This window comes from Panthera leo, chromosome D4 (assembly GCF_018350215.1).
Source record: "Panthera leo isolate Ple1 chromosome D4, P.leo_Ple1_pat1.1, whole genome shotgun sequence".
Taxonomy (NCBI): domain Eukaryota; kingdom Metazoa; phylum Chordata; class Mammalia; order Carnivora; family Felidae; genus Panthera; species Panthera leo.
In genome coordinates, this window is record NC_056691.1 from 71,585,823 (window position 1) to 71,598,708 (window position 12,886).

Genomic DNA, 12,886 nt, shown 5'->3' on the forward strand with positions numbered 1-12,886 from the left:
AACAGTCACCTAGACTTCCTGTATCATTCCCTTTTATATTAAATCCTTCCTCCAGCTGCATGGCCCTCTATCCTCATTACAACTGTGTTTTTGCTCATTTATGTATCTACAAATAGAAAGAATTTCAGAAAGGAAGGGAAAAAAAAGAAACTTGCCTTATTTGTTTCTTTACTGGAGGGTATTCTATTCAGTAAGCTTTCTACAAGATGCAATTTGGTGAAGCCAGATCCCTCACTGGGGATTGGGAGGGGACCGTTTCTGCCAATTTCACCCAGGGCTGTACAGGCAGCAATTGCCAGGAGGGGCGACGTACTGTCCAAAAACGAGCCTGAAAGCACATTGAGACAAAACTGAGAAGAATACACTTTTGCTCTTGGGATCCAGGGCAAGCAGCAAGGTACTTGAGATTGTTTTAAAGAGAGCACAACAAATCAAAGTCTACATTTCCCTCTAGTTGATAATTTGTTAGCATTTACTCAGTAACAAAACAACATAGAAATTAGGTAAACAGCACTGTACTCTGGTAAATGTTTAAGGTTTTCCCCGTGAGGAAGTATCACCTCCGTCATACTGAAACCTATGTATAGGAAAAAATATACAGAAAAACTAGAGTACTTTCATTGCTATTAAAAACACAGAATTTATCCAACACTAAGTAAGGTATTGTGAAAAGGCTTGCACCTTTAAAGTGCAATGCTGCAAAAAGAAACTAAAATGCTGTATTAAATTTTAACCTAATTCAGACACTGCAACATCCAAGTCAGCATGAGCGTATTCATTACCTATCGTTTCTGTGGCGCTCTGAATGAGCTCCTCCTGGTCAGGCAGGAAATCGGCATTTGTCTCCAGGTCTTGTTGTTCGGCCATTCTCATTTTCTTCTTAGCCAAATATCTTCCTACTGTGAACCCCAATGCAAGCAAGGATCCGTGTTGTATCTCTGGGCTCTGAATTTAACCACACAACAGCATACGTGTCTGTCACTCTCTCACACATGCAAGAATGCACCGAAATAACTATGTTTCTTACAGTCATCTCCAATAAAACATAAGGCCAGACAACAAAGTGATCATTTGAGATTCGACCGAACCCTAATGAATCTGGGGTTTCTAACACTCAAGAATTCTAAGAAGGTAAGCTGGGTCTTGACTCACTTCAAGTAATTCCCTAATCCTACACCCACTCCATGTCGGTGTGAAGGGGCTCTCCTGCAGGCCCCCCTGTAGCACCCATACATTCTTCTAGCTTAGAGCACTTACGTAACTACATTACCACAACCTTTAAGCCTAACTTCTCCCTACCGCCAACAAAATACAATGAGCAGATACTATTTCTAACTGCTAAAACCTCTAAACACAAAGTTGAGGTCTGAATGTTTGCAAGCACATGCTTTCTGATAGAACAGGCACAATGAGAGGCACCAGTAGATGGGGAAAGAAAAAGGAATTAACATTTCTGAGCATGTGTAGTACTAGGGATCCTCATGTATTTACTGAATTCCCAGCACCTAAAATTCAGCACCTAAATCAGACACAAGGCATTCAAAGTTGTTGCACAGAATGAATTAATCAATGTATTATCTATCCTCTATCTCACTTACTCTTCACAATCATAAAAGTTCCTTTTAGAAATGAGAAGACAAAACCTAAAAACAGATGCTTTTGGAAAGCTCTGCCATCTCCCCCAAAAAAGAATAAAGACAAAACTGGTAACATACATGATTGTCTTTTGTAGTCTTTATAAGCTGTTCTATCATTGACTTCAACTCATTTCCCGACACTGTAGACACCACCACAGAATAAAACAATGCTGCCAGTTCACGCATCTCTTCTTTACTGCTATTCATCAGACTCTGAGCGGTGTAAGAAACAAATATATACATCATATGCAATCATCTTCCTACTGACATCTGACATTTAAAATTAATAATACGTTATATTCAATCTATTGGTATCTGCAAGAAAATAACACAATAGGCTATTATTTAAAAGTAAAAGATGAATTATATATCAAAATGTCCTATGCCTTTTCATCAAAAATACAAAACATAAAACACAAAGAATTAATACACAGATGATCTAAAACAGAGGTCAGGGTGCCCAGCTGGCTCAGCCAGAGGAGCATCCGACTCTTGATCTCCAGGTCATGAGTTCTAACGTCATGAGTGTAGAGATTACTTAAATAAATTAAAGCAGAGATCAACAAATGTTTTCTGTAAAGGGCCAACTAGGCTTTGTGGGACCTATGGTCTGTGATGCAACAACTCCATTCTGCCACTGTAGCACAAAAGCAGCCACAGGCAACAGATAAATGAAAGGGTATATATGTGTTCCAGTAAAACTTTATGGACTCTATAATTCTCATGTATCAGAAAATGTTATTCATCTTTTTTTTTTTCAACTATTTAAAAATTAAAAACTGAGGTGCCTGGGTGGCTGAGTCGGTTGAGCCTCTCACTCTTGATTTTGACTCAGGTCATGATCCCAGGGTCATGAGATAGAGCCCCGGTGTTGGGCTCCATGCTGAGTGTAGAGCCTGCTTAAAATTATCTCTCTCTGCCCCTCCCCTGCTTGCTCATACACGTTCTCTCTAAAAAAATAATTTTTAAAAAATTAAAATACGAAGGGACGCCTGGGTGGCTCAGTCAGTTGAGTGTCCGACTTCGACTCGGGTCATGATCTCACACTCATGGGTTCGAGCCCCGCGTCAGGCTCTGTGCTGACAGCTCAGAACCTGGAGCCTGCTTCGGATTCTGTATCTCCCTCTCTCTCTGCCCCTCCCCCACTCGCACTCTCTTTCTCTCTCAAAAATAAATAAACATAAAAAAATTTTTTTAGGGACGCCTGGGTGGCTCAGTTGGTTGGGCGTCCGACTTAGACTCAGGTCATGATCTCGCGGTCCATGAGTTTGGGCCCCATGTCAGGCTCTGTGCTGACAGCTCAGAGCCTGGAGCCTGTTTCAGATTCTGTGTCTCCCTCTCTCTCTGACCCTCCCCTGTTCATGCTCTGTCTCTCGCTGTCTCAAAGATAAATAAACGTTAAAAATTAAAAAAAAAAAATTTTTTTAAACTGACATATGAAAACCACTCTAAGCTTGCAGGCCATACAAGAACAGGAGGCAGGCCAGATCTGGTACATGAACCACAGCTTAATGACCCCTGATCTACATGATCAAAAGTCAGAAACTCTTGACATCATTTTACAATCAGCAAATATTCACAAGGAATAAAATAAACCTTTTAAGCCAGAAGCGATTTCATGAGACCAGATTTTCCAGAAAAGTGCAAAACTCACACCTCTTGGTATATTACATTCATGCTTTCACACTAAGAGATAATCTGTACATTTCACCATAACTCAAGTTCCATTTTCCAAAAAGAACTGCATTAGGTGGCACAAGAGGTATACGAAACTGTATGAGCCATACCTGTACTAAAAACAATGTTTCACTTTGCAGTGCAATTCAAATTTAACTGAGCATCTTGAATTTTTCTTTGTTAAACCTGGCAATGCTTTTGGTGTGAGCATGGGACAAGAACACTCTCCTACATGGCTGGTGGGAGTGTAAACTGGTACTGCTCATATGCAGGATGCTTGTATCCCTCAAAAATGCTAAGCCTATGTCCTCAATTCCACGTCTAGGGAATCCATCTAAAAAATATACTGCCTTATATTCAAAATGACAGACTGTTCACTGCAGCAAACTGGAAGCACCCTAACTGACCATCAGTGAGGCTCTAGAATAAATTATGGCACATTTATATAATGGAAAAAATGAAGCCATTAAAGACGATATCCTCTCTGTAGTTCTACAGGAGTACCTACACATTTTAACTTTAAGCGAAAGAAGTAAGATACAACATGGTGTGAGAATTTTAAAAAAACGTGAAACAACAACAACAACAATAATAAAACAGTGTGAAAACTATGCACCTTTTGTGTAAAAGAAGGAAATAACTTAAAAATGCTTACTTTTATCTGTGTGTATGTGTGTAAGTATACTCGAGAAAGTACACCATATATAAATAAGTGATGACCTGTGTATGTCTGTCAGGTGAGAGAGGAAGGGGCAGGAAGTAGGGAGATTTGGGTAAGTAGGAGACAGTTACAGAAAGGAGACAGTTTACATATTTTTTTAAATGATCTATTATTCCACTATCATAAGGCAACCAGTTTTTTTTTTTTAAGTTTATTTTGAGAGCAAGAGTGAGAACGAAAGAGAGAGGGGAGGGTTGGGGGAGAGAGGAAGAGAGAGAATCCCAAGAAGTCTCTGTGCTGTCAGTGTGAAGCCTGACGCAGGGCTTGAACCCATGAACCTTGAGATCATGACCTAAGCTGAAATCAAGAGTCAGACGCTTAATCGACTGACCCACCCAGGTGCCCCACATATTTTTTATTTAAACTACAAATCTACTTTTTTTAACTTTTAAAACAGAAAAACATAATTTTTTTTTAATCTATATGATTCTCAATTAATCTCTCACTCTCATCTAGATGGATCATTGAGATACACTAACCTAACATGCTTCCCAGGAAGTGTTTGGTAGGAGAGTTTTCAAAATGGCCCAAAGGTAGGAATGGTCATAGCAACACTAGCAGGAAGACGAAATCCTAAGACTACAGTGAAAAATATACAGAATCAAAGAGAAATGTACATGCATAGGATGTACCTTTATCCATTCTGTTTTGTCTACAAATTTGGCAGCCAGTTTTTCTGGATACACAGAGACAGCTTCCAGTAGACAGTACATGACTGGCAAACCTAAATGAGACAGAATTCCGTTTTAGCTTCAAGAAAAGTGGTAAACACACAGGGTTCACTAAATTTCTTTTAAGTATAAGGCCCCTGCTTTGGAAGGCATCTCCCAGTTCTACAAAACAAAAATCAACTTAAATCCAGTAGGTGATTCAATACAGCAAGTTTACAGACCAAATACCTATAAAAAGATATACCATTCTTCATACCCACTTCCAAAGTAAAAAACATTATCTATTGTTAGCATTTCTTTCTGAAGGAGTAACAGTGTATCCAGGATGAATCAAGTAAGTTCAGAAAAGAAACAAAGACTAATGTTCAGGTACAGGAGTGAAGAGAGTTAAGATTAGATTTTTGCCTAAGTGCTTTACCATCTGTCCTCAGCCGCACAACCACCTACCTCCAACACCTGCCAGCAGCTGCTGAAGCAGGCCAATGTAGATCTGAACAGGGTTGGTCTCTCCACTCTTGGAAGAAGATGATGAGGATGTCGCCTGGCTACCTGACATCAGAGTCCGTATGTAGCGTCCAATGGCCGGGGCGTGATCTTGCATATCGGCCAAACTCTGGGAGGTGGGCACCACTCCGGCACTGTGCGCTAGGCACGTGCGTAAGTACAGGACGATCTGAAAGCAGAAGGAGGAAAAGCAGTCAGGCTTCTCAAGAAGTCAGTGTGGGAGGGTGTGCTGCAAAAGGACACTTTCCTAGCTTCATTTCCCCACCCTCCCTCATAAAGCTATTCGACAATCCTCACAAAAGCTGGAAAACATGACTCAGTAAGTTAACTGAAATTACAGTAATGCAGCACAGTTTACATAACAAGCTTTTATAAATCCAGAGAGTGTTTTTAGTGGAGTTTAATGGAGTTAAAATGCAAACTCAACTTTTTTAAAGTCTAAACAATTACAACAAAATCATTATTTTTTAAAAGATGTGTGGGGGGGGGGAGAGAGAGAGAAAGGGGGAGAGAGAGAGAGTGAGCAGAAACCTGGGGCAAATCATCTATTCCTGTAGAACTCCAGTTGTATTTAACCTCTACCAACGTAAGAATTTGAGAATATGGGTTCGTACCATCTACCCAAAGAGACAACACCATAAAAACTTGTGATATAAACTGGCTAACAAGGAGTCCTCTGGAAGTTCTTCCCTTGAGAGCTAAAATAGGACAGATGACAATTCCACCGTGGGTATTCTTACTCACTCTGAACAAGATTACCTCCTGTTGTTTAATTAGTGCAAGTCAATGACCTAAATAGATAACCCAAACAACCTCGGCATATCGTTGGCTTTAAATTCAAATCTAATTTGCTGTAATAATTTGCTGAAAATAACAACAATAATCAATGCAGAGCACCCAGTTCCTCCACAAAGAGAATCTCACTGAGCTAAATATACTTAAAGACTCCACCATGAATTAAAATAATAACAATTACCAAGGGGCACCTGGGTGGCTCAGTCAGTTAAGCATCGTAACTCTTTTGATTTTGGTTCAGGTCATGATCTCACAGTTTATGAGATCAAGCCCCACATCGGGCTCTATGTACCGATAGCACGGAGCCTGCCTGGGATTCTTTCTCTCGCCCTCTCTCTGCCCCTCCCCCGTTCTCACTCTCTCTCTCAAAATAAATAAACTTTTTAAAAACTTAAATAAATAAATAAATAATAAAATAATACCAATTACCAAACGCTTTTTTTCTAATAAACAACCTGGTGAAAAACAATGACATCACAATATGGGTTTATGTAGAACACAAAAAAGTTTGGACATCTCTTTGGGTGTGACATGATCTTTCAGAATGTGTAGAGAGAGAGAAATGGAAACCTATCCCAGTCCCACCTCTCCAAAGGCCGCTGGGTTAAACGGAAGGACAGTGGTCCCAGTCATGTACTTGGCTGGAGTTTTCATTCGATGGGAAGCCTGATAAAAATAAGCCAAAAACAAACACTATTACTAAAAAATGGAGCACATGTGCCCCTCCTCAATTCAAACATAATTGTATTTCTAACTACATTATTGTTTGCTACCGTTTTTTTCTAGTCACAGCATTTTTCCATCAATCATGCTGACTGCACATGTCCCTCAAACCCTAAATGACAGGTGCGGTGCTTTTTTTCCTGGCTTTTCTCTCCTTTTCTCCTGGCGTGTTTACTGCTTGTTTAAAAAGAATAAACTGCTCCAGGCATCTATTAACACTCACCTTGGGCCACTGCAGGCCCGTTATTTTCATTACTAATGGAGCAAGAGGAAAATATGTGCACAAAAGCATCTTCTGACCACAAATGTGACTGTGCTATAGAGAATTATGGCTACCTAGTCCTGACCTCCAACTCCCTTAAGATATCTGTCTGAGCAGAAAGCTAGGACTACCAGCATACTCAAAGAAACACTGATGTAAAAAGAGGGACAGGATCAGGACTGGGGGGTCACGATAGCCAACACTCTGTCTGATCCACCAGCAGAGAGAACTGCGCACACGTGGGAGGTTTGCAAAAGCAGATGTGATGCCCTCCTATGATCGGAGTGGAAAAAAATCTGACCTATTTCCTGAAGCATTCTTAAACTTATGGTTCCTAAATAATCCTCTCAAAAAATAAAAAAGGAGACCTATGTTTAAGAATGTCATACCAAGGGGAAAATTTTTAAACCTAGTCAGAATGTTAAAGAGCATATAAGGAATTATAAGTAATTCAGATTGGGGCAAAACAAATCAATTTTGAGAATTACATTTTCTTCATTTTGTATTCTCTTCCTCTACTGTAAATATTAACATTGTTAAAAACCTTACTACTATTCAACATTTAGCAATGACATTTCAAATATGTCACCTAAAAATGCGTTTATTTTTATCATTCATTATATGACCCACACTAATTTTCTGAAGTTAAATGCCATACCTTTTCTTGAATATAATACACCATTTCTGGGAAAGAAGGCATCTGCTTAGAAGCATTTTCTTTTCTGTTTCTACCAGGAAGACATCTTAATACTCGCTGTGCCTCTCCATGAACTTCTTCTCGTCTTTCAGAAAGACAAATAAAAATAAAAAATTAATTTCAATAATGGCAAAATGATCGTCTGATGATTAAGAACAGCAATTTTATTTGACAGCTGGGGTTCTGAGAAAATGTCTTAAATACGTTCTTGGCTATCTAAGAAAAAAGTCATAAAATACACTGAAAGAAATTACTTCTCTTTGGAAATATCTTGAAATTTGAACAGTTATGTGGCTTACCCAGAAATAAACAAGATAGGGTATAACTACAGGTCTCTATCATATCAAGGGCCATATTTTTAACTCTTTAATAAATTGCTTCTAAATTCCATAGACCAACATTAAAAACAATATAAATTTTAGTAATTTTCAAATAATTTTAAATGAACCCAGATTCAAATTAACACCTTTTGAAACTTACGGATCTCCTGCAGCTAGTAAGAGCAAATATCTGGACGGTATATGATCTGAGGGAAACACCGTGCTAGCAAATTTCACAGCCACCTGTCGAACTTGAACTTCAGGCTATTTGACACATGAATTCATGTACACACAAACACATACGGATTTTAAAAAAAGAAGAAGAACTCAATTAGGAACAATTCATTCCAGTCAAGATAAGTCATCTTAATTGTAAACAATCAAAATTAAAACTGCTATTTTAGGAAGTATGTCTAAATAAAGACAAATCATGTGTTGAAAATCTTTAATCAAGTTGTTTAGAAGCTTTGGAAAGTGACATCACTTAAAAAGTACTTTTATGATCTAAAAGGACCCTCCAAGTAAAGCAGGAAGACCCACCAAGACCATACACAGCCAGAGAATCTCTCTGTACGTGCACATCCTCAGGCCAACTTTGGGACCAAGGTCACTGCAAACAGTTTCTGGCCATCACCCCTGCTTCCCCAATTCTCAAACTCTTAGTCACATGAATGAAATTAAGACATTCTGCAGCGAACACGAACAGAGGTTACTTGGAATCTCTACAAATTTGGAGCAAAATATGTCCAAATTTTTCAGATTAGCTCTAGTTAAAACAGACTCCAAAGCAGTTTCAACTATGTAAACATATTCAATTAACTTAAATAGATTAAGTATCTATGAATACAAAGTTCAACCGGAGAAGCAGTTGAAGAATCTTTATTCTGAAAAGCCTTATTCTCATGCACTTCCCCCGCCCCAGGTCCTTCTCTTAGTCACAAACCTAACATCGTGAGAGGAGAGCGATAGTAAGAAACAGATACTGTCCTACATTCAGGTCTATCTTGCTCTTTGTCATTCCTTGAGCTACAATAAACAGCAATGATATTAAGGACTAGTTCATATGATTTAGCCTACAGTCTGGTTGCTTTCAGTGTAGTCTAAGAATATAAATTAGCTTTGCTGTAGTAATACTGTTACATGATTTTATCTGTGTAGGTACAACCAGCACCCACATGCCTTATACAAGCATCATGCATCCTTGTAAGGTTACCTAGGGAAAGTCTTAAGTATTCTAATGAGTTTCCAAAAAGCCTACACTTCTTTGTCCACAATATATGACTATGAACCATGTACAAGAGCATCTGACAATGGAACTCTACATACAGTAATTTTCTTAAGTGTATATAATAATCCTGTCATATTTCAATAGAAACCAGATACCTTTCTGAACCTTCAGTAATTCCCTCGATATGAATATATTAAATATGCCAGCCACATTTCAGTAGGACACAACATATTAATCACACTAAGACTTTTTGACATCATTCCCTCTTCTAATCTCCCTTTCTACTCCTAGAAATGGAGGACAAAGAACTAACTACAGCAAATACATATTATTTTTTATTGTATAATATATATTGCGTATACATATTGCATGTACATATTGAGTACATATAGATAACTCAAAATTCTCTACAAACAGCCATGACAGCCAAATAAAGTCTAGAAGGAAGAAGAGTATGTGTGATGGTACTGGCTTACTTCCTACACACTCATTATAATGTATAAAATTTGTCTTTCTCTCCTTCTGCTTAGCCAGTGGACTGTAGGGTTCAACTACCAGGTAAGACAAAAGACTTCCAACTTGGGAAAACACAACATTAAGAACAGTTTCCCAACATGAAAGGCTTTAAACATAAAGCCTCTGTGAATATCACCACTCCCTCTTCCCTAAAATCATATTCCCATCACAAAGTATCAAAAATCAACCAGAGGGGCGCCTGGGTAGCTCAGTCAATCAAGCGCCGACTTCGGCTCAGGTTGTGATGTCACAGTTCATGAGTTTAAGCCCCATGTCAGGCTCTGTGCTGACAGCTCAAAGCCTGGAGCCCGCTCCCCATCCTATGTCTCCTCTCTCTACCCCTCCCCCACTCACGCTCTGTCTCTCTCTCTCTCTCTCTCAAAAATAAAATAAACATTAAAAAAAATTTTTTAATAAAAAAAATCAATCATAAAGCACAGCCCAAATGAAAGCAAATATTCTTACTTGTCAAGATAGTTAAGGAGAAAAGCAATTCAAGTTTTGTTCTTAAAAATGTAAAATGTCTATATTGCCAACCTCTGCAGTTCACATAGCTGGACCTACCTTTATTAAGTATGAAGCCACAAGTGCTTCCATGAGAGTTCGCTGTGCTCCCTCCAAAGTACTATAAGCTCCAACCATCATAGATAATGCTTCTTGAATAGCAAGCCGAGTCTCAGGCTCTTCCTATAAGTATGATAAAAATAGCATTTCCCTCCTGTCAGGTGTCCAGGTCAGCATCCAAATGGAAAGCATAAACTTGCCAGGTGTTTCCCTACCTTACACAGGGCTTCAAAAAGCTGCTGCACAAGAGCTATATCCTTAGTGAATAAATGGGGCATTCGACTGTAAGAGAATATAAGACCATTGTTATGATCATACATTTCCATAAGGTTGAAAGAAAATGCAACCAAACGAAAATTTTCTTGAATTGCATTTTCATCTCTGAACACAATGTCAGCATCATTAGATTACCTCCCCCAAAGAGCCAAATACTTTTTAAAGCGAATATTTAATTCTTCAGCTGTCTAATCCAAGTAACCATGATTTAAATACATACTGTCCAGATATTCCCTTTACAATATTCCATGCATTCAGTTAGCATTTCTGATTTTAATAGGAAAAAAAAACACAATTAAGACTAAACTGCTATTTAAACTAAAGGCTATCGGACAAATGCGGTATCAGGGGATCTAGGGTGGCTTTTTTCTGAGCCCCAAAGATCCTTTCCCTGCACAGTACAGAAGAGCAAGACCCAATCTACACAGGCCAGTACAAAACCTGTACCATGGACGGAAGCACCATATAGTGCTACTGAGGGTGCTGTACCTCTATCTCCCTGCTTTGAAATATAGTGAAGGAAGAGGAAACCAGGAGGAAGTAGAAAAAGGAAATCATACTAAGCAGGAAAAAAAAAAAAAATCCACCTTTGGAAACAGGGCCACCCAGAATCATAATATAGCACTATCAGAAAAGAGAGTCAAAGAGATAAACCTTGATGACTGGGATTATAAAGACTGGTAATAAAGAAGCCACAAGAACACTTAAGATCAATCAAATGTCTCCAGGGTGCAAGAAAAAGTAACCCATCATGACACAATCCAGTTCAAAGTATCATTTCAAGACTACCATTTAATATGGAAACATACCTTCAAATGTAAATTGAAACGTCTCACATCATTTTCCTACTACAAGGAAAACATTTCTAAACAACCTATGGCTTAAATACATTTCCTTTCAAAATCAGAAAAAAAATTATTCTCCATCTATTATTAAATGCCACATAATTTCTCTTAGTTTACCAACAGGATATCTCTCACTGAAGAAGAGTTTACTCACCTGGAGAGTTTTCCAACAGCTGAATATGCCATTGACAGTAGCTTAGGGTCCTTGAAATTAAGAAGAAAAAAAAAGAACAAAAAACAGACAAAACAAAAAATACAGTAAACAGCAAAACATTTTTGCTGCAATTACATGCATTATTTTACTCCTTGTTAAACCTGGTCTCACTCTGCCTAACTACAAGATATTAACATCTGAACAAAACAAACCAACAAAAAAATCCAAACCCAGAATCATCACACTACTAAAAGGAAAAGGAAAAACAAAAACGAAACTTTGCATCCCCAACTCACTCCAAAAGGAAATGCAGATGTCATAAATGAAAGGGTTCTCTTAGTTGTGCTAAGTTCAGGGTATTTGCAACACTATGTAACCTGCAAACACCAAAATTCACCTTCAACACACTGGGAAAACAGCTGAACTTAGCAGAAAATTCACCACTGGTCACACACTAGGGTCCTCCATCTCTAACCCAAAACTGTGATAAGCTAAGCGAAGAACAATTACCTACAAGTCGGCATGATAACAAACAGCTTCCTCTCATATCTTCCATTACAAAAAATTAAAGGGATCACAGTCATCAAGAGAGTGAGGTTCCCTCCTCAGACAGACAGAATTTTACATCGTTTTATGAAAACCAATAGTCTGATGCCTCAAAACAAAGTAACCCCTCTGTGAGCTGAAGTTCATACAATTAGCATAGGGCTCACTCTTCTGCACCTAAACGGACACTCTTAAGGAGTCATCTGTTGGGAAGACAGGCAGGTGTCATCTCCAAGTACAGGGATCGGGGCCCTGTGGTTTTACCTGACCTCTCTAATCTATTTTTAAATATACAAATTCTCCCCTAAAAACCCAAAAGCACTTTTATTTCTACCGACCATCCCAAGCATCTGACTATCCATGCCATAAAAATAACCTGGAAGGTTCGTTAGGCCTCAAAAACCACACAAATACTATTCAGTAAAAGACAGGAGAGCCAAGCCCCCAAAACACAACTGCACACCAAAGAATGGCTTTTCACTAATAATACCTGTTAATGTGCATTCAGTGCACCGATAATGGTGTGTGATCTCCTTTAATCTTCACAATAATCCAATGAAGAGGTATTATTTTTCCAATCAAGAGCAGAGCTCCAAAGATTTTAAGCCACTCATCAAAGAACAAAACTAGGATTCAAACTCAATTCTAACTCCAAATGCCAGGATCTTAGTGACTATACCACTGCAAACGTGCATTTGTGTGTAGCTCAGACTTAGGAAAATAACGCTAACTGGAGTTCTTAAATCTTAC

At 38.6% G+C, this 12,886-nt stretch overlaps 1 protein-coding gene across 4 annotated transcripts in view; it reads right to left on the reverse strand.

Annotated features, from left to right (window-relative positions):
- The window catches only part of ECPAS (Ecm29 proteasome adaptor and scaffold), a 103,287-nt gene that overhangs the window by 40,600 nt on the left and 49,801 nt on the right, over positions 1 to 12,886 (reverse strand). For all 4 annotated transcript variants that reach the window (XM_042914135.1, XM_042914134.1, XM_042914136.1 and 1 more), the window contains 11 exons: positions 11,591 to 11,640; positions 10,531 to 10,597; positions 10,316 to 10,438; positions 8,168 to 8,271; positions 7,649 to 7,772; positions 6,591 to 6,671; positions 5,154 to 5,379; positions 4,668 to 4,759; positions 1,716 to 1,850; positions 783 to 945; positions 156 to 328 (listed from right to left, as the gene is read on the reverse strand). In XM_042914135.1, the coding sequence (XP_042770069.1) occupies positions 156 to 328; positions 783 to 945; positions 1,716 to 1,850; positions 4,668 to 4,759; positions 5,154 to 5,379; positions 6,591 to 6,671; positions 7,649 to 7,772; positions 8,168 to 8,271; positions 10,316 to 10,438; positions 10,531 to 10,597; positions 11,591 to 11,640 (1,338 nt within the window). The remainder of the gene's footprint in view (positions 1 to 155; positions 329 to 782; positions 946 to 1,715; positions 1,851 to 4,667; positions 4,760 to 5,153; positions 5,380 to 6,590; positions 6,672 to 7,648; positions 7,773 to 8,167; positions 8,272 to 10,315; positions 10,439 to 10,530; positions 10,598 to 11,590; positions 11,641 to 12,886) is intronic.